Consider the following 23,488-nt stretch of genomic DNA (forward strand, 5'->3'; position numbering starts at 1 on the left):
TTTTACGCCATACTCAGCAATATTCCAGCTTTATGGCGGCGGTCTGTAAATAACTGAGTCAGGACCAGACAATCCAGTGATCAACATCATGAGCATCATTCTACGCAATTGGGAGTAATAATACAAGATGTGACATGTGAAAGTTAAAGTAGCATCAAAATAAAAATATGACAAATAATGTACTATGCTATCCCAAAGCTACATACTTATTACTTATCACATATCAAATTTCATGATAATGAATACAGAAATGTTTGTGCAATGGATAAAAACAAAATCTCAATCAAGACTCAAACAATTCCCTTCATAACTAATCCATCCAAATATTTGTTTATTCATCTAAACTTTACATAATCAGGCTACAGTTTAAGCATCAAAACACAAGCTTTTGATTTGGCCATTTGTGACCAGAAATAGATTCCACATGTAGGTGTCTTCATAGCCTAGTCTGTCTCACAATCCCTGAACCACATTATTTTCCCTATAAACCTCCCTGCAGTGCTTAACTCTTTCAACACCAGTCAACCAGAAGCTTTGACTGCCATGACACTGAGTTCCCAGAGAATCTAAGGTCATAGATGAAGCCTATCTTTATCAAGGAAAATATGAGCTTGTAAAATGTTATTGCTACTACATGAAGCCAGTCAGGATTTGATTTAAACATATTTTTATTCATGAAGATGAATTGGGATAGGTGAACAAGCATTACTGCTTTATATTAACACCGCTTCCATGCAACATATAATACAACATGAAAATGGAGGATTTGACGTCATCGATACTGACCATTGCATAAATATGATATTTTTAGAATGTATAAATATATACAGATTACATGAAATACAACTATTCTCTAAGCAGTCATAAGTTAGAGAGTTACAGTTGTGTGTGTCTCACAAGCCATTGTAGAACTATAAATCAATCATGAGAAGGTTGTTGAGTAACTTCAATTATTTTCCTGAGAAAATTTAAAGTCAAGATTTCCTCACTGGGGCTCCTTTTAACCTAAATAGGTTTATTCTTACTATCAAAATTACATATATACTCAGAGACTAAGCATTTAGAAACTACTGTTACTTGTTCTTTGCAATTATGTACTTTTGCCTTTTTTGTACATTCAATATACCGACAAAGTGGTCTTCAAGAAAGTCTGTATGAACATGGCTCTGCAGTAGTCACATGGTCTGTACACCATGGACCATTCCTCCTATTTGTTTAGCCTAGGAAACATCTGACCTGTTTCCGTCCATCTTGCTTATCCTCCTGTATCTGTGTTTGATGGAGGCAACAGCATGTGAGCAGATCACAGGCTGGCTGCAGAGAGGTGGGACGGTGGAAACCCAACTCTGAGGGAGCCTGCTATCATATATCAGTAGATGTCATCGGAAAATTGAACTGAACATCTACGTGCTCAAACTCAAAGCTGATGTACACAACGGCGATGTAGTTGATGGATTTTATGGTCTGTCCTTGAGGAATTCTGCTCTCATATTTTTTTATAAATTTCTGGGCCTAAGAAATGGTCACAGTTAAAAACTGTTTTTATATTGTCAGTGAAATAACATGGTCACCTCCACTTCCACTCTTTAGTTTCAACACTTTGGGGCGGTGGGCGAACTGGCTAAGGCGCCAGGCTAGTGATCCAGCGAGGTTGAGGTTTGGGGATCGAGCCCACCTGTGACCGGGTGTAAAAACCTTGAAGTCAACTTTGTGTGCAGACTCTTTCAGTGTTGTCACAACCCCTAGTGTACAGTACACAACTCTGTGCACTTAAAACAACCTACAAATCCGTTGGTATTTGACCAGATGGTGGCCACATGGATACGTGCAAACACCTAAGTTGTGGGTACAGCAACGTGCAGTGAACATGGACAAAGTACTGTGACTATGTGTCCCAGTCCACCCAGCTGTGAATGGGTACCTCGTTAGGATGAGAAAGCCACAATAACTCGGTTCCCCTAGTGGCTGCAAGAGTTGTATACTCCCCAGGGAGTTGTGATTGATAATGCGATGTGCCGTTGAGATTGACATCCAATGATCGAGGGAAAAAATACCAGCGCCTTGAGCATGCACTAGTGCATGGATATGTGCGCTATATATATATCCTATAATAATAATAATAATAAATAACACTGCACATCATGTGACACATAAAGATTCAAGTTCATAACAGACTTCAGGTCCGTCACAATGTTACCCTTGATTCACTATTGTGTTATGGTGAGGAATATTATCACAATGTTACCCTTGATCCACCATTGTGTTATGGTGAGGAATATTATCACAATGTTACCCTTGATCCACCATTGTGTTATGCTGAGGAATATTATCACGTTACCCTTGATCCACCATTGTGTTATGGTGAGGAATATTATCACAATGTTACCCTTGATCCACCATTGTGTTATGGTGAGGAATATTATCACAATGTTACCCTTGATTCACCATTGTGTTATGGTGAGGAATATTATCACAATGTTACCCTTGATCCACCATTGTGTTATGGTGAGGAATATTATCACAATGTTACCCTTGATCCACCCTTGTGTTATGGTGAGGAATATTATCACAATGTTACCCTTGATTCACCATTGTGTTATGGTGAGGAATATTATCACAATGTTACCCTTGATCCACCATTGTGTTATGGTGAGGAATATTATCACAATGTTACCCTTGATTCACCATTGTGTTATGGTGAGGAATATTATCACAATGTTACCCTTGATTCACCATTGTGTTCTGGTGAGGAATATTATCACAATGTTACCCTTGATCCACCATTGTGTTATGGTGAGGAATATTATCACAATGTTACCCTTGATTTATCACCATTGTGTTATGGTGAGGAATATTATCACAATGTTACCCTTGATTCACCATTGTGTTATGGTGAGGAATATTATCACAATGTTACCCTTGATCCACCATTGTGTTATGGTGAGGAATATTATCACAATGTTACCCTTGATCCACCATTGTGTTATGGTGAGGAATTATCAAAATGCAGAAAAGCAAACTAAGTCTGCTTCACATTCATAGTGAGTGAGTGAGTTAAGGTTTACACTGCATTCAGCAATATTCCAGCTATATGGCAGCAGTCTGTAAATAATTGAGTCTGGACCATCTGATCCAGTGATCAACAGCATGAGCATCGATCTGCGCAATTGGAAACCGATGACATGTATCAACCAAGACAGCGAGTCTGACCACCCGATCCCGTTAGTTGCCTCTTACGACAAGCATGGGTTACTGAAGGTCAATTTCTAACCAGGACCTTCACAGGGTATTCACATTCATAAGTGTTTGTACACTTGTTATGATCAGGCCAAATGACCCAAAGTCATACTAGGCCATACTTTTTGTTCTTCCTTTTCACTACTACAATTGTAAACACGTCTTCTACAACTAGTCCACAGCAGGCATCTGATGACGTTTTGGTTATTTTTCTGACCTGCTCTATGAAAAATGTTCCATGTAGTAATACTAAAATCTACTGAAAAAGATGCCAAGACAATTTTGGGCCCATTGACTCAAAATGTTGAGCAGAGACTGACAGGCAATGCAATCACAGGTTTTGTTTGTGAGTGAGTGAGTGAGTTTAGTTTTACGCGCACTATATGGCGACGGTCTGGAAATAATCGAGGGACCAGACAATCCAGTGATCAACAGCATGAACAGAACAGGGAACTCATTTGTTTGTAACACAAGCACATGGGACATTCTACATCTTCACGGGTCCATTTGTTTGTAACAAAGGGACATACACATTATCTGCTATTTATGTAAACACTGATCATCCTGGGCTGAACAGTAGTGATACACAGCTGTTATGGAAACACTGTCAGTTATGGTTACCTGTAATTACACTTGATCAAATAACATTCAACCACAGTCTGTCTCACTGCATCACACCTGTACCTAATAACTGGACGTATGAAATTGTAATAAATGAAATTTATAATGTACCACATGTATCTGCATGCCTTTGCCCCTGCTGTGCATGTTTATAGTTCATAGAATACAGCAACTGTTCCTCCATGGAATGCTATGCAATAAATATCTTATCTTATCAAGGTACAGAAACTTCTATAATTTCTCTGTTTAGTTATAACTATCCTTCTCCATTGATGTCTCAGTATTGTTCTTGATCAAACCAGCATCAATACATCCATCGATCAATCCATGCATCCAACCACCCTTCCACCCAACCAACCATCTAACCAACCAACTAATCAACCAAACAAACCAGTCAACCAATCATCTAAGCAACCATCTATCCAGCCAACCAAACCAGTCAACCAACCAACCATCTAGCCAATCAACCAAACAAACCAGTCAACCAACCATCTAAAACCAACCAACCAATCAACCAACCCAACAAACCAGTCAGCAAACCAACCAACCAACCACCTAACCAACCAACCAACCAACCAACCAATCAAACCAGTCAACTCACCATCTAACCAACAAACCAATCAACCAACCAACCAAACCAGTCAATCAACCAACCATCTAACCAGACAACCAAACAAACAAACCAGCCAACCAACCAACCAAACAAAGCAACCCAACAACCAACCACCTAACCAACCAACCAACCAACCAGCCAAACAAACCAGTCAACCAACCAACAAACAAACCACCATCGAGAGATCCATCTATCCATCCCAAATTTGTTTTTTCCTCAGTTGCACAACAACAAAGATATTAACCGACAGAGTGTCTTGATAGTCTGTGGTTGGATGATCACGGTCTACAGCTGATATCCCCTGAAGTTTCTGTCATCATCACTATCTGGCAATGGGGAGGCAAGGTGAAGTAGGGTTCAACGTCAGGGAGATGCTCCACTCACAGCACTGAGGGAGCAGACATTCAACCAAAAGACACCTTGAAAAAAGCTGGGCTGATGCATCAGTACTAAATGTGTTGAGCTCCCATGAGGTTAGTGATAATCCCAGATTTTAAGAGAAAATATCGGGGAGAATGTAGTCAGCTGAAACTGACTAAGGTGCCATGTCTGTCCCCTTCAAGTACACAATGGTGTACATCTGTTCAGAGCTAAGAAATCTATAGAAAAAATACATGCAAATATTTCAGAATGGTCGAATATGTAGGTAATTCTACGGATATTAGGCTTTTGTTCTTCACAACTTCAATCAGTGACGAGTTTGACATGGGCCTCTCTTCTCCCACCTTTGAATATGTACCCCAAACGACAAGATTATAATAACCTTCTGTGCCGAGTGAGTGAGTGAGTGAGTGAGTGAACAAGGTCTTACACTGCTTTTAGCAATATTCCAGCAATATCACAGCCGGTGACACCAGAAATAAGCTTCGCACATTGTACCCATGTATGGAATTGAACCCACATCTTCAGTGTGATGAGCTAACACTTTAACCACAAGGCTACGCCCGACGCCCTATGATCTGAGAATGAAACTGCAGTATGTACTGAGGAAATGAAAGGGGTAACAAAGTAGTGCTGCTATATTATGTGGATCTGGTGCGTCATAAACATGCACACTATTAAAATTCAAATTTCTACCAGATCATGTTCACTGGGCACTACATGTCAGGAAGGAGAACATCAATGAAGCTCTGGTGCACCACATTGATTTGGAGGCAGCAGGTTGGAGTATTCCCTTTATAGACTCCACTGACACCAGCTGTTCCAACACTACACCACCACCATCCATCTCTATGTAATATCTCCATCTAATGTGTTGCATCAAGTACCTACCTGCCTTCCATACAGGAAGGCTAGCCAGGGTAAAGAAACCAGTTCCGTAAACAACATCAATCTTGGCAACACTCTCAACAACCTGATTAGAGTTGCTTATCATTCTTATGTAGAGAATTCCATTAGTAATGCTTTTTCTTGAACGGAATGAATAATGTCTTGTTGTAACTGATACATCCAAATGGAATGGTAGATTAAGAATATCCAGAAAATTTTCCAGTGTACAAAGACAAGTTGGCCCTCTTATGACAAATATCGACACTGTACCCACATTTGAAACACTAATCCTCTCTGGACCCTCACCCACCCACACACACTCCCATCCACCATGCACACATCACACTCCCATCCACCATGCACACATCTGAGACACCCCCCACAGAGCCTATCCCCTACCCATCCATCTGGCCAAGCCTTCACTGTGATGTACCAGCCTTGCTCAAAAGCTATATTGAAAATTCAATCCTTGGAGCTATAATAATCCTATCCCTATAATCAGTCCACATAAGTAATAACAGTACATAGGATGAAAATCTTTCAGTCAATTTGTTCTTAGCATTTTTATAATCCAGACATTATGATTTGAACAAATAATCATTTCCTGGGAGACTTGTGCAAGTCTAGTGGTGTGCCTGTTTGTACACATGTCCATAATTGCCCTTGAACCCCTCCTTCCATTCCCCTAATCCCACCTCCATTATCTTCCTTCCACAATACAGATGATGACTGACCAGGACAAGCACCTGTTTATGGTATAAACACAGATGTTTTCTTCAACAGTCAAATACACAGATCATTTCAACCACATCAGGGATATGCCTGGGTCATTTATTTCTCAGGAATCCTGACTTTCAGTAATACTTTGGGTAGCTCAACAGCATAAAACTCTGGTTGACCACTGACAATTGTGTGACATCTACTTGAAGCCTGCAGGCAGGTGACCTAACCTAGACTTTAAAGGTGATTTCGCTGTTACAAAGAAAAGAAAATCTAAAATAGACAGAGTGAACACCAGCTGAGGTCTTCAAATACAACCAGTGATTTTGCTGGAGCCAAATGTTAACTGAACTTTTAAATGATTTACCAAGTTCTGATAAATTCTATTATGTCATAAACAAATTTGAAAGCAGTCTTCACAACAGTTTGGATGACAATCATTAATGTTGTAAAAAATGAACAGATCTGAAACTCTAATTATGCCTAATACCACTGGATTAAGTTTAAAGATTCACACACAAAAGGTTTCATGTCCAACAGGAAACATTGCATATTATTTGCATCCATGCTAAATGATTTGACTTACAGGATGTCATATTTCATGACAGGGGTTCAATTTGTTTTTTAGAAAGTGACTTCAAGACTGTAACTTGTCCTGACTAATTTTCCACTTGCCCTGATTTTATGACATAATTATGATGATGTAATTATTACAGAATAAATCAACATGGTATCTGATGTTAATGTTTACAGGACTATTTATTGAAAAGTGATAAATAGCAAAGAAAGATAACTCTACTTTACTATCACTGTGAAATTTAATAGCCACAATTTGAGCAGATATGAAATTCAATCCAAGTTTATTTGCAGGTTGAAACCACAAGTGGAAATTATCTAGTAACCCATGGACAAGTAAGATACCATATTGTAAGATACCATTATTTGATTGCCTGAAATGAAAACTGACTTGTCCTGGGCGCCGGGCGATGGGATCTTTTAATCCCTGCATGAAGTAAAATGCTGCATAAACAGCATATACTGTTGTCATTTTTCTCAAAACATTCCGTTGAAAGTTGGTTGAAACAAACTGAGAACACCTTCAAATCATGAAAACTCCAGTCTAACCCTCCTACCACTTACTGACTGAGTTCAGTCTTCTTAGTAGAACTGGCAACTGATATTGAGCATTGAGATCATTAATCGTTAATTAAAAATTTGATCAATTATCAATAAATATTAGAGAAGTAACTTAAGCAAAAATGTTCTAGGTGACACATTTATGCAAGGATTACAAACAAAACAGTGTCTAGAACATAAGTTGGAAGCGACCCATGAATAGAGATTAAGTTTGAGTATTGTGCACGTTTATGAATGTTAACAATTCTCATATCGATAATTCATTCAATCCACAATATTTCAAAGACCGTACTTTCCAAGATACATTTCTGTGTCAAAACAACATTATGAGTATTTTATGAATGCTAATCCAAAGCGGTACTCATAAATCATGGCAATAAATCATTTAAAAATATACAGATTCACACCAAGAATGCATGTGAGCATTTCAATTTGTGAAAATGCAGACGAACACGGGGCAAATTGTTTATGATTAATACAGGCTTGGATGTTCAGCAAGGATGGTTTGTACAGACATATGGGCTGTAGTATACCATGAGTGCAGACATAGAATATAGACATTCATGAGAGATGATCTGTAACTGCGTCTGTGAGTAAATATGTGTTGCCCCAATAACCACATGAACCAGAGCGAGGGAACATTGCCGATTCAGATCAGTGTTTGACATGAAGCCCACATTCACACCATCTCCCAAGACTGACTACAGTTTCTAGTTATGCCTTTTAGACTTGCTCAAGTCTCTAAGGCAATACTTATTAGTTTAAATCATACGTTTTACATTACATAAAAATAAGAACAAATTGACCCTAGGAACAGCTGGAGCATTGTCCGCTATCTAAACTTGCCTATTGTAGAGAAAGAATTATTACGCAGAATTATTATTCAGTACAGCCTTGAAGCTGTAGCCCTGCCCACAAAGTGGTAATCCAGTGGTGCTTCTCGCAGGCATCAGTGTTTATTAATAGCTCTCTGCAATGCATGATCATGCTGATGAGCCAGTGTTTTCCCTCTGCATTCCTGTAGAGTTTCCTGTTTCATTATGACACACGTGGTTAGCATCACCTCCATGTTACTACAGAGCAATAAGAAGAACAGTTCTCATACAGCAATATTAGCTCATCATTAACCACCTGATTAACCCACGCAGACCTATCACAACTCTACCCAACTGAAAATTCAGATCAGAATAACATCTATTCTCTGAAATGAAAATATTTTACAGAGAAACAGTTCATAAATGATCTTAAGAAAATATAATTAAAAGAAGACCAGGAACTCCTTGACTGCCAAATCATCTGAAACTAGCAAAATCATCTGTTTGTCAAGTCACTGAGTTTGGTTTTAAACCGCTTTTAGCAATATTCCAGCTGCACACCAGAAATGGATTTTATGGGGAGTTGGGTCTTCGGGCGACAGACAGGTCCACTGTACCCCAGAGTAAATGAAGATCATCTATCAAGGGAAACAACAGCTCCATCTATTGACCGATATTTAACCTCTGAGATGAAAATATTTGAAAAAAAAATATAAATAAAAAAATGCCTATTAACATATCATAGAAAATGGGTCTACTTTAAGTCTGACCTGGACATGCCATTTCCTAAAATGAATGAGTCATGTAAAACTTTGAACACTATTTCAGCCACATATAGTACTTTGAACTCTATTTTCAGCCATGTGTAACACTTTGAACACTGTGTTGATGTTAAATTGTTCTTTTCCTTGTTTCATTTGTGCCAAATATTATTTACATTTTTATTTTGTCATGATAAAAGGTTTTATTAAAGTTTAATCAAGCATAGTGATTTTGTTGTGTTTTTGTTGCTTTATATATCAAGCATTTACTGTATTAAAAGTAGTTTTTTCAGTTTAAAAAACTTCTTGCAATATACTGCAATACATATAAATATATACTATTGCTTTGAACAGCTTTACATAGCATGCATTTTGCGCAATATGAAAATTCTCTGCAATACCCACCCCTATTTAACAGCGTCTGTAAATCAACAGCTCTGGAGAGCTTGTGAAACTTGTCAGTCAGTCAGTCAGTCAGTTTTACTGTTGCTTTGAACAGTTTTATCATAGCATGTCAGTTTGACGAGGAAGGAACAACCAAAGTTAAGCAGGGTCTCAGACATTCTCCAGTTTGATGAAACTCACTGACATGAACATGTGGGTGTAGGACTAACAAACATAGAAGCACACTTGTGGAGAAGCAGGACAGTCATAAGTATGAAAGACACAAACTCTACACAGTGCATTGTGGCCCCTCAGACAAATGGGCCACCTGTGCCCCTATACAAATTACAATACCAAGAATAACCAGAACCAATCTACAATCTAAACTCTAAATCAGGACTCTAAAATCATGATCAACAGAACTAAGCACAGCTATGAACGATGTGGCACTGCAACATCTTTAGCTTTCATGGATGTGTAGCATACTAGAGAAGGGAGTCAGAAAACAGTTTTTATATAACATATTCAGTTGTAGATGAAGACTTGCAGGCTGTGTCATCACCACAAGTCTGGAGCATGAGTAATTATGCCACAGTCAAAAACAAGATCATGTGAGCCACCTTGCAATAACATGTCACCCTAAAAACCCTTATGACTGTTTAGTAAGTATGTCAGTGAGTGAGCGTGGTTTTATGCTGCTTGTAGCAATATACCCATGTCTGAAACAAACAAAGGTCTTCAGTGTCATGAGCGAACACTTTAACCACACTAGTATCTATTTTGAATTAGGAGAAAAATATCAATCCTTTAGCATTTCTTATTTTCAATGATTGCCAAAGACAAGATGATTTAAATTGACTTTAATACTTGACCAGTGTGACCCTATTAAAAATCTGTGTGAAGCAAAACACAAGGCAAACCACCTTTCTAAATTTGTTGACATGGTGCCTAGATTAGTTGATAAAATCTACTGATGAAGCCATGCATGTTCGTAGCTGCCATAAATACCCGAAGGGGAATGACAGTCAATACTTGACTACAGCTCATGGGAGATAACTGTGGTAAGGTTGTGAAACTACCATCAGTACATGGTCAGTTCAACTCAGAAACAAGATAGCTCTTATCAAATGTATTAAAGACTGACGCTAACAGCCTATTGCACAAGAACTGGGAGCTTTGCATATCTGAAGAAAACATATACCGTTCAAATATACACCAAATACACAGTGCTTGGTTTGGAATGTTGATAAAGAAAAATGCTTCAATAATCAGTCAAATGTAGGCTCTTGCAATGCACTGTGTCAGACATAAAGCAGATTACTTGATTACCTGATGAACCAAACACACAAAGTCTTGTGAACAAAGAAAATATAAGGGGAGGTAACTTGAAACCATCAATAAACTGTGATCTCTACTCAAATCTGACAAACATAAGTATAAAAAACCATTAATGAATGGGTTGGTTTGAATTGGTTGTTATTTCACACCGCAATCAGCAAACCTCAAGCTATATTGTGGTGATCAGTAAATAATTGAGTCAGGACCAGACAATCTAGTGATCAGTCACATGTGCATCGATCTACGTAATTTCAATATGATAACATGTGTCAACCATGTCAGCGAGCCTGACAACCCATCCCGTTAGTCGCCTCTTACGACAAGCATGGGTTACTGAAGACCAAGTGTAATGGGATCTTCATGGGTTTAATTTATAGAAACAAACACACAAGAAATTGCTTGCATGGCCAGTGAACTGCTTGCATTATATTTTTAAGTTGTGACAATTAAGAAGCTAGCATCAATGTTTGACCGTGTAAATATTGTGCTAAGATGACTTCAAATACATCCATAAAGTTTGCCCTTGAACTTCATATAGCTGGACTACACTCTCGTCATTAAATTATTGATTATCTATATAATGAGAATTATCAATCTCATACTTAGAGGTCAGTTTCCAACCCGACTTCTGTGCATGGCCCTACTTGATTGTCGATAGGTTTCACAACTGGTGATTAAGTTGGTCTAGTGCAAGTGAAATCAGCTCAATTCATTTCAAAACTTTTTCAGCACAGAATACTGTACTTCTGAACAAAAACAAACGCTGTTTTAAATTTGGACTCAATTCAGTGAGTGAGCAAGTAAATGTTTCATGTTACATGCAGTTTCTCTTAAAAAGAAATACAGCCTTTTCAGTTGACTTCACATGCACTGAGCTTAACGCAGATGAAAAGGCAATAAAAGCTGTCATCACTCCAAATCTTCAAAGCCTTTGATTGTCAATGAGAACCTGGACACACGTTTTCACTTTTGGTTCAGAATACCGACATCACCTCATTTGTAGAAGCAAGCTGGAGCAATCATACAGATATTTAAATCAAATGCATGCTGTTCCCTGCCTGCACCCTTTTCAAAGCCTCAACATGTGGCCTTTTCATTTTTTCAACAATTTTTAACCAAGGGCAGGTAATTCTAACTGGCTTCATGTATTGTCAGTATAGAATAGAATAAAATAATACTTTAATGCCTTTTCAGGAATTTGTGTTACATCAGCAGAGCTACTCACACATCAGAGAGATACAAAACATATTTACATAAATTCATTGATTTAGGTATCTTCACATTTGTTAAGAGGGATATGGTACTTGGAATAAAGGATGTACGGGCTCTCTTAGTTTTCACAATTGGAACTTTGTAGTGGCGGCCTGAAGGGAGGAGGTTGTATTCCGAATTTAAGTAGTGAGTACGGTCAGATATAATTTTGACAGCTTGATTCACGATTTGCCGCTCATATATTGATGATAAACATTCAAATCTGACTCCAGCAATTTTACTTGCAGTGTTAACAATTTTGTCTATTTTAGATGCGAGATGAACTGAGAGAGACCCGTACCAACAATGGAAGGAAAATGTTAAAATACTCTGAATAAATGCTGCATAAAAAGATGACATCACAGATGGGTTAACATTAAAAGATCTCAGTTGACACTTTTTGTATAGGGCTTCAGTGTTAGAGTTCCAGTTCATCGTAGAGTAAATGAAGGTTCCCAGATACTTATACTTGGACACTGTCTCAACACATTCACCGTTGATTACCACTGGAAGCATTTCTGTGGGCTCACTCCGAAAGTCAATTATCAGTTCCTTTGTTTTTGTGCCATTTAAGAGTAAGTAGTATTCTGCACACCAAATCGTGAAATGATTAATGTCCTCTTTATACATTTCTTCAGATTTGTGATGATCTGGATCTGAATTCAAACAGCCAGTGTACATCTGTTGATAGCCAAGAAACATCCTGAGACAACTGTCCCAGAGAAATCAAACACTGAAATTCAAGACATTTTCCAAGCTTTTCTGACTCTTTAAGATGGGTTCATAGCTTTGGTGTGTCAATATTTTTTTATATCAAGCACACTTTGTATCACTTGCAGACCTTAACAATCGGTGTGTGTTTTCACAATCCACAAATTCATCATATAAAGTCTTTCATGGACCCACAAAACTATCATGGTGATAAATCAAACTTAAGGCCAGACACGGTTAACATCCTTTACACATAACTATTATTATTAACAATATATATGTCATTTTGTATAAATTCCAAGGTTTTCATGCTATTTTAGTGAACACCAAGACTTTTCAATCCCAACACTAAAATGCAAGACTTCAAGATCAACCTAAAAATTCAAAGGTTTTTCTCAGGCCTGCATGGCCTTTGTACAAATGACAGCATCAGATGACCACCTGGACCCTGGATATCATGCCCAATGTCCCCTGTGTCTTCTCCATGTGCCTTTCATAAAGGGGCCTGTCAGTATTTAAAATGTTTGTCATGGTTTTAGATTTACCATCACCTTACAAAAATATAAACTATTACATCAGAAGGAATAACCCACTGGCTTTTATGTAAAGAAGTTTGTTTAGCTTGGAGTGAGTAAGTTTAGTTTTACGCCACTTTTAGCAATATTTCAGTAACATCTCAGTGGAGGACACTAGAGTGAGTGAGTGAGTGAGTTCAGTTTTACACAATATTCCAGCTACTCATGTGGGCTTCACACATTGGTGGGGAATAGAACCCAGGTCTTCGGCATGATGAGCAAATGCTTTAACCTCCAGGCTACCCGACCGTTTACTAAAGTTAAGCTTGGAATGGAAAGTTAACTAGTTGTTTCGTTATTTCTAATTCAGTGTTTTTAGCAGTAATTTTAGAATATATCACTCCTTGCAGTGGATGTCACAAAACATTTTAAATGAACTGCTTAGATAAAGTAACAGAGATGTAAAGAAAATGTGTCTACAAATATTTTCATTAGAAACATGAACAAAATATGCCATTTAATCATCCCTCTTTGTGACAATAAGCTTGTTAAACAGCCAATGCATGGAAGTGGCAACTTATGGGGTCAGACAAGCTGTATGTCTTTGTATCTATTTGCATTGATTGATTCTGCTGATGCCAATCACTGGACTGTCTGGCCCAGTCCTGATTGCACTGACAAGTGAAGTGCTAAACAACAAACAAGTATCATGTAGCATGTCTCTTGGTCTTACCTCCACTCGGTCCCCATCCTTGAATTCTTTCTTCACCCCACCATCTTTAGGGGGAAGACGTACTTGTGAGAACTTGACAGTACGTTCTGGTGTCCAGCTAAACAAAAGAAAAAAAGAACAAATTACCAAAAATGTATTTTCCTATGAAACCACATGGCTCTAAACATGTCAACACAGCAACTTAGAATTGACCCGTTTCTCTTATAGACAATTCAAATATAGACAATAGTGCCACACCACTGTAGTTGTTGGTTGTTGCTAACGCTGCACTCGGGAGTATTCCAGCCATATGATGGCGGTCTGTAAATAATCGAGTCTGGACCAATCAATCCAGTGATCAACAGCATGAGCATCAATCTACGCACCTGGGATGCGATGACATGTGTCAACCAAGTCAGTGAATCTGACCACCTGATCCTGTTAGTCGTCTCTTATGACAAGTATGGGTTGCTGAAGACCAATTCAAACCCGGATCTTCAGAGTTCCCACAGCACTGTAGCTCATTCACATGATGTCAACAGTTTCAAATATCAAAAAAAGAGACCAACTTGCTGCCAGTATTGATAATCGAACATATAACTACTTGATTGATTGCAACATAATCTGTCACCACAAGGAGAATTATATACGCCAAATTTCAACCTGATCAGTCTGGCAATGTCAGAGAAATGTGGAAAATGGTGAGAAACAATCACACTCGTAAGCAACAGATATGTTGAATTTCACAATGAACATACGATACATAATGAAATTTCATTACTTTTAGTACAAAAAATAGTTCAAAAATGTCCATGAGTGCTTTTTTTTCTCGTAACTTAATTTTGACACTGTTTTCAAATACACATGTACCATTTTCAAACATTTCAACAATATGCAAAAGTTGCACTGGTTCCATACCAAAGTTTCAACTCTGAGGCTTATACAACTTTTTTCTAATACCACACACTTGTTTTGTTTTTGTTTCTACTGCATCTGTTGCAAGATGCAGGTAGTGAGTGAGTAAGTGAGTGAGTTTAGTTTACGCCGCACTCAGCAATATTCCAGCTATATGGCGGCAGTCTGTAAATAATTGAGTCTGGACCAGACAAACCAGTGATCAACAGCATGAGCATCGATCTACACAATTGGGGTACAATGGCATGTGTTAACCAAGTCAACAAGCCAGATCACCCGATCCCGTAAGTTATAGCTGGAATATTGTGTGAGTGCAGCGTAAAACTAACTCACTCACTCACTATCCCGTAAGTTGCCTCTTATGACAAGAATGGGTTACTGAAGATCAATTCTAACCCTGATCTTCAAAACAAATGTCAACATTTATGAATGAGCCACTGAAAAACAGGTTTGACATGAGGTGCTGCAAAGAACTTCAGGTATCGTCTTGATTGGCACGTGATGTTTCAGGTTCAGTTGTCAGCATGTTTCCAAGCAAATGTTCAATGTAAAGGAAAACACAATTTTATGTAATTTTGCAGTGAGAGAGTGAGTATCATTTTATACTGCTTTTAGCAATATTCCAGGAATATCATGGTGGAGGACACCAATAATGGTCTTCACACACTGTACCCATGTGAGGAATTGAACCTAGGTCTTCAGCGTGCCTATCAAATACTCTAACCACCAGTCTACCCATGTGAGGAATTGAACCTAGGTCTTCAGCGTGCCTATCAAATACTCTAACCACCAGTCTACCCTTGTGCCCCATATTACTTCGGATCACATATCATTACATTTTAAACAAAAATGATTGAGTAATGGCCTAAAGAAATTTCAGTTCACAGTGTGGTATAAGTGCAAAGGTGAAATCAAGGTCATACAATTTATAATATAATTTATTTTAAGAATGGAAGATACATTCAAATACTGTTTCACAGTTTGCTGTGTCAAACTTAAAGTTGTCTCCAAGTAAAAAGTTGGTCATCCATTATTAATCATCAGTTTGCAGTTTTGAAGGTCCCTTCTACTTGACACAACACTATCCAACTGTAATGAAGAACCTCACTACTAACTTCATATTTATCTAATGTTAGACAAAAATCTGAATAATGGCACCATATAGCTTTTTTCTATATGGCTACAAAGGCCATCATACTCAAAATTAGATTAAACCTGAGCAAATTCATGTAGGAAATGTGAAGTTGGTCCAGAGGTATCGAAGAAGATGCAAATCGTGTTTATAGATGCAGGTGCCAATGCTGCCGGACCAAAGGTATCGCAGACCAAGACAAACGCTCACTTGACTTTCAGTCAGGTGAGCCAAAAAGGGAAATAAAATACAAAATCACATTTGAAAAAGGCCAACTTACTTGTTTTCAAACTCCACAGTAACTTCATCCTCATGAATATTTTTCACTGTCGCCTGTCATGAGAAAAAGAGAGACAAGGAGTGATTAACTTGCTTTTTTAAATAAGCTAAGATGGGTTGGGTTGTTTTTTTAACATCGTAATCACCAGTATTCCAGCTACATGACAGACGTCTGTAAACCTTGGAGTCTTGACCAGACAATCCAGGGAATGACATCATGAGCACCAATCTTCTCAACTGGGATAAGATGACATGAATGAACTAGGGCCTGCAACAATTCAGTTTGATTCATCGAAAATCGAATCTGATACCTTAGTTTCGATTTTCGATAACCATTATCACTATTTCGATTCTATATTTGAATATCTATTTAAATTATTTCCACCCAGCGAGAAAGGAATTCTGACTCCAACTCAGGTATAGTTTTGTGCGTTGTAATAAAGCGAAACATGATTGGTTGACAACAGCCTAATTATCCAATGAGAATTATTGTTGGTAGACATCGCCAAGTTGACGATGGATTTCAGGCCAAAAAGCAGACTCACTTGAACTCTGAGAGTTAAATGAAATCTGATGTTTTACTTGTATGAAGAATCAAATCAAGGACCTAACATCGAAAATGGAATCGGGGTCTGGGTGAATTGTTGCACCCTAGAATGAATAAGTCAGTAAGCCTGACTACCCGATCCTGTTGGTTACCTCTTACAACAAATTCTGATCAGGGGCCCCTTTCACAAAGCAATTGTAGCGTGTTAAAGTATGGGAGTTACGATCACCTTAGTGCTACGATCACTTCATGAAATGGGGCCCAGAACCTTCTTAAGCAACACCTGGGAAATATTTCATTATTGCAGGTCAGCATTAAGAAGAAAACAATGACATGTATCATGCACAGGTACCACTTTGGGGTTAAAACTCAGTGATGATCTGGAATTTTAATAAAGACGTGATCTAACTCCATTAGGAAGAATTACTTTATTTAAAAAGCTTAATCTTACCAAAACGCAACCATCTATTCGCATCGCTTCCAGATCCTAACGATAAACTAATCAAAGAAATCGAATCACTCTGCTTCAGTTTTATATGGAAAAACAAACCTGATAAAATCAGTAGAAAAATAATTACAAAAACATATGATGAAGGAGGACTACGAGCTCCAAACATAAGGCAGATAATATCTTCTCAAAAAATATCATGGATTAGGCGACTATTGAACTCAAGACCTAATTCAAAAACCCTTGATATATTTCTTTTCAATACCACGTGATCATCTCTCGACCAACTCATAAATAACGAAGATAACCTCACATGTAAACTCAAATCGCAGAACAAATCCCTTCTGGAGGGATGTCCTGAAATGCTGGGAGTTATACCTAAACTTTGAAGGTGATAATGCCAAAAACGAACATGATATCCTTTCCCATATCGTATGGCACAATAAGAACATTAGAATATGAGGAAGCACCTTCTTCTATACTATAAACACTTCTCTGACAAAGGTATCCACTACATTAATGACTTAATTGATAACGACGGAAACTATCTCAACCTTTCTTCCCTTCAGAAGAAATATCAGATAAAAACAAACTTCCTTGAATATCATGGCATTATCAAATCAATTGAGTCTTATGTTAAAAGTAAGCGCGTTAAACTCAAATCAAAACTTCAGACACCAATTCTGCCATATTTTATCAAAGATGTATGTGAAAAGAAAAAGAGGCTGCAGAATATTCTATGACGCATTAAACACAAACATGTTCGACATTAAGACCAGAAAACACATTCGGAAATGGGAGAACAATCTCAGATGTACCCTGACAGAACAGGAATGGAAAACCATACATTATATACCCTTCCGCACACATGCAAACAGCAAACTACAATGGTTTCAACACAATATCATTTACAGAATACTACCCAGAAACGACTTCCTATATAAAATGAAATATACGAATAATAACAAATGTGACTTATGCAAAACTGTCATTGAATCAATAACACACCTCTTTTACGAATGTAAAACTAGAAGATTGGATCGAGGAGAAAACAATAAAACTAGATTTTACCAAACAACATATCCTGTTTGGCTATTATGAAAAGCGAAATGATGTTGTAAATCTGATCATAAATACAACTAAATTCAACATTTATAAAAGTAAACTTTCTAAACGACCACCACATTTCCGATATATCAAAAGAGATATAACCAATGCATATCATATAGACAGATATACCTCGTCCTTAACTTGTGACTACACCAAATTCACGAAATACTGGTCAATATGTCATTGCCTATTTACCTGAACAATACATCTCCTGTAAAAGCCATAACCGTCAGCTACTGAATTGTCATACCCATTTTGATAAGATACTATGTGTATTGCTGTAAAACATGTACCGGTGAAAAGAAATAAAAAAATAAAATAAAAAAGAAAGACTGTGGTGCAGGTCAAAGACATTCAAAACCTTGATAAAAAACCAATGATGCTGACAAATCAAAGATCACAATCAAGGTGAATCTCAGAATCAGAATTTGTTGTATAGAGGACTGGCAGAAATGTTACATTACTAGCCCACACAGTGTAACTAGTCCTGCTTGAATCAGACAAATCTCTTTACAGTGTTGACAATTTGTCACTTTATAGACTGCATATGAATCAGTAAAATGACAATTGAACACACTTAACCTGGAAACATAAAGGAGACTATAGTCTGTTTGCAGTGAAAACATACCGGTGAATTGCACTTTAAACAAAAATGAAAATCGAATAAAGTGAAATTAAGATTGCAAATCCTCATAATTCTACCTTGCCAATTGATAGGGGTGGGTATTGCAGAGAATTTTCATATTGCGATATATTGCGATGCGAAAGCATGTATTGCGATATGTATTGCAATATATTGCACGAAGTATTTTTAACAAAAACCTACTCATAATCGAGTTACTTCTTGATTTATAGAGCAAAAACACAACAAAATCACTAGGCTTGATTAAGCTTTAATAACAACTTTTAATCATGATAAAATAAAATGTGAATAATATTTGGCACAAATGAAACAAGGACATATCCGAAGATTTCCGAGTGTTACAAAGTTTTCCGAATGCAAGTCAAAATACCGGTTTTCGATCAGCATATCGCAATACGTATCGTTTTCATGTCTGAACCAGTAAATACCGGTAAACCGGTTATATTGCGCAGCCCTACCAATTGAACATTTAAATCTTAGATTTTTATTCAACTTAGGATAAAGTTGTTTAACAGATGATCATAGATTCAAATCGCTATTATTGCTTTGTATTACAAGGGAGTAAACACAGTAGTTGGAACAGTGAACAAATGCATGTGCTGTACGTGATGAGCGTTAACTTAGACCAACCCTACTTGATCTCGGTGTTTCATTTTATGTGCATACCCCCTTGTAATACAAACCAACAATACCGATTTGAAACTATGATCGTTTGTTAAACAACTTTCATCCCAAGTTGAATAAAATTCTGAGATTTAAATTTTCAAATGGCAAGGTAAAATTATGAGGATTAGCAATCTTAATTTCACTTTATTTGATTTACTTTTTTGTTTAAAGTGAAATTCATCGGTACGTTTTTCACTGCAAACAGACTATAATCATGTTAATGATCATTCAGATTACTGATATTCTGATCATATTGAACAAAACAACTAAATTATCAGGAATATTTTATTGACATTAACCAACTCAGAAATAATTGAATCTTTGATATGAAAAACTAATCTTCTTTCCCCACCTGTGTAACTAAGAACACTTGCAAAAAAAACCAGAAGTCTTCACCATGTACTCCGGGACTGCTACCAGTACCTTTGTTTGGAGACTACATGTCAAGAAACATAAACATTGTGACTACGCTCTATAATCACTTTCAGTCTAATGACATCACTTTTTGGCTGAAACTCACATACTTTACGCAATACAGTCTTTAACCATAAAGGCATATGACTACAAGTACAAGTACCCTAGTAGGAATGTTACTTATTTCTAAAAACATCTATCAGCTTTGCTAACCTTTGTTATACATAACAGGGTCCTACCCTACTGAACTATGTGTCCCAATTACGAACCCATGAAATATGATGGTGATATGTAGTATCGAAATAGTGTACTATACTGTACAATAATATATGATAGTTATGTTTAAGACAGATACTTTCTTTAGCAGAATTTGGTATAGTGAATACTATTGTGGCTCCCTCAGAATGCAACATATTTACACACATATATTTATCAGCATCCATTCTATATATATTTAAGCATTCTTATTAATCTTAACGCACATATCTTATTCCTGATATATCACTACCATTTACGCTTTATCAATATTGCATCACAATATTGATAAAACCTTATTACTTTTGGTCACCTGTTAAAGCTCTATTCCTGATGATATTAAATCAGTCAGTAAAGGCTTACATACTTGAGACACCTTAATGAATATATTTTATCTGCCAATTCAATTCCAAGAGCCAGTGTTTGATGTAACTTGTAAGAAGGATAACAACATGTTTACTCAGGATAAAGCATCATTAATATTAATAGAATAGGGATGTTGTTGACCACTGTTGTGGTATGTGGTGTCCTCAGAAATGCAACTAAACAATCATAAGATTAATAATTTGTTCATTCGTGTCAAGGAAACTTTGCATGAAAACTGGTGACATCAATAACCAACACAAGATCAAAGAAAGAACACTGGTTCCACAAGCTTTACACATTATGACAAGAACGTTTATACATCACATTCTTATGAATGTACATATGGCCGAATAGCTAAAACTACACTTGGGTAAATCGAAAACACATTTTATCGAATATTAGACTTATCCAGAAAACTGTTTTGGGGGGTGATGCTGAGTTGTTATGAAAATAAGAGGGTTGAAAGAGAAACGGAGCTTCTATTATATTAAGTTTAAATAACGGAACAGTTCTAAGAGATTGACGGAACATAACAAAATTATGATACATGATACTTCAATATACTAAAATTCGCGATTAGAGCATGCTCTTGTCGGTATTCGAAGAATTTCTTTTCTTGGAAGTTAAGAAAGCATGCCGGTTCAAACACCCATCGTGAAAAAAAAATCATGAAGTCTCAAAAAGTATTCGCAATTTCGATAAACTAACATTCGGAAAAAGTGATTCAGCTTTCCAAATTGATTTCACCACGTGAAAAGTTGTAACAGTTTTGGATATACCTTGTAATAGGCTCCACTTGGCCCGCAGACCTCTACCGCAAGGTCCTCCATTTTGGATGGGTGCGGACTTCTGGGAAATTCTTACTTTCGACTTTGTAATAATGTGATCACGACATAAATGATATTTGAAATGTAATGCTAGTTAATTAATTACATATGAAATTATGTCGAATAATTTTGACTGAAAAGAAGGCGTTTTTATTTTTCTCGAGAAAACTCGTCTTCATGGAATGTCAAAATGGCCGCCCACGGAGGATGAAGATGTGTTTGTTTATTATTATTTTATGAGCTAATGTGGTACACACGGAGTACCAAATTTATTGGGACATAATGTCTTCCGACAGCGAACCTGATGAGTTTTTCGATGCGCCAGATGCTACGCCATACCAGTAAGATTTGTCTACATGTTTACCCACTTTTAATCAGATATTTATGGGTGGTCATCTAGCATCATCAGCAGCAACAGCATCACCTGTACGTTTAGGGGTTGTAAGTGGCAGCCTTGCCTAATGGTCAGGTCACAGTTGACGGATTTCCACATCGACGATTTCCACTTCGACGTACTCGAGGAGAAATATTTGGGCCATAAATGTCAGTTAATCGTTGCAAATGCCAAAAATGGTGAACTCATGAATTTGTTAAATGTGTCAATAGCAGGGTTTATTACGAGTAAGAGATCGGGAGTATCGTAATTAAACACAATTTCGGTGTTCACTTTGCAACTTATTTCGGTTCAACTTCAAAATGTTGTGTAACATAGTGTTCAATATCATTGCACTTCAGAAAATGGTGTGACTGCATGTGTGTGTAGCTGCTTTTATCACTCCAGTCGTATCCACATATGATCTACCCTAGTTCATATGAATAAACTCGTATTCCAGCCAAGGCCTACATTGAGCGCACCTCCGGTGGTATAGTGCAAAATCGTCTAGTTATATGCTGGACTAGATCTACCCGTAAAATCATGCATTGATGTAGGCTAATGCAAAACCTACAACAACATATCTCTCAAATTATGTTTAATACTGAGCAATTGTGTTTTCGATGCACAGATTTAACATAAGTATTAACAACATTTTATGACCATAGCAATCTTAAGGGCAGATAATTTGAGATTGTGACAAACACGGGAATGGATCCGAAGGTTAATCTTTCATGAACTGTCAGAATTCAAAGCAGATCTAAAGACCATCTTCTTCCGAAAGGCATACAATGTTTTCTCAAAATGACCCGTAACAAGTTTTCAGCTGCCAGTTTCTAGCTCAGTACAGTGGTTTTAAGTGGTTCAACCAGATCCTAGCTCTCTACAAGTATTTAGTTAGATAGATAATAGATAGATCTTATGCTTATTGTAAGAGACAACTATTGGGATCGATGAGGGTGGGGGTGGGGTGTCTTTCACTTTGACTTACTTGTACTGTTTAACATTACAGTAAATCCCACTCAGATTCACCTGTCATGTCTGGGTTTTTTTATACTCAGTAAATGTTTAGACTTTTCTTCATTTTGGTTTGCCCTCAACATATTGCAACCATGAAGATCCGTGTTCAAATTGGTTTTCAGTAACCCATGCTTGTCGTAAGAGGCAACTAACAGGATCGGGTGGTCACGCTCACTGATGTGGTTGACATGTCATTGTATCCCAATTATGTAAATCATTGCTCTTGATGTCAATCATTGGTTTGTCTTGTCCATACTCGATTTAACACAGACCAACTTGAGTCTCAACTTATGACTCTATAATGTTTATAGATGTGCATTTCAAGTACAAATAATGGAGAAGAAAATCTTCAACATATACCCCAATAATTGAGAAGAACATCTGCAAGGTGCAACAAATATCAGAATAG

The 23,488-nt window shown here is 37.3% G+C and overlaps 2 protein-coding genes across 2 annotated transcripts in view; one reads left to right on the forward strand and one right to left on the reverse strand.

The window, feature by feature from the left end:
- The window catches only part of LOC124285313 (fragile X mental retardation syndrome-related protein 1-like), a 47,890-nt gene extending 26,186 nt beyond the window's left edge, over positions 1-21,704 (reverse strand). The window contains 3 exon segments of the mRNA XM_046721523.1: positions 14,106-14,202; positions 16,412-16,464; positions 21,639-21,704. Coding sequence (XP_046577479.1) covers positions 14,106-14,202; positions 16,412-16,464; positions 21,639-21,689 — 201 coding nt within the window. The 5' untranslated portion in view covers positions 21,690-21,704.
- A 148-nt stretch (positions 21,705-21,852) lies between these two features.
- Positions 21,853-23,488, forward strand: part of LOC124285319 (WD repeat-containing protein 44-like) — a 47,508-nt gene continuing 45,872 nt past the window's right edge. The window contains 1 exon segment of the mRNA XM_046721528.1: positions 21,853-22,027. Within this exon segment, the coding sequence (XP_046577484.1) occupies positions 21,969-22,027 (59 nt within the window). The 5' untranslated portion in view covers positions 21,853-21,968.

The sequence above is a fragment of the Haliotis rubra genome, unplaced genomic scaffold, assembly GCF_003918875.1.
Source record: "Haliotis rubra isolate DU_JTF1 unplaced genomic scaffold, ASM391887v1 Scf359, whole genome shotgun sequence".
NCBI lineage: Eukaryota > Metazoa > Mollusca > Gastropoda > Lepetellida > Haliotidae > Haliotis > Haliotis rubra.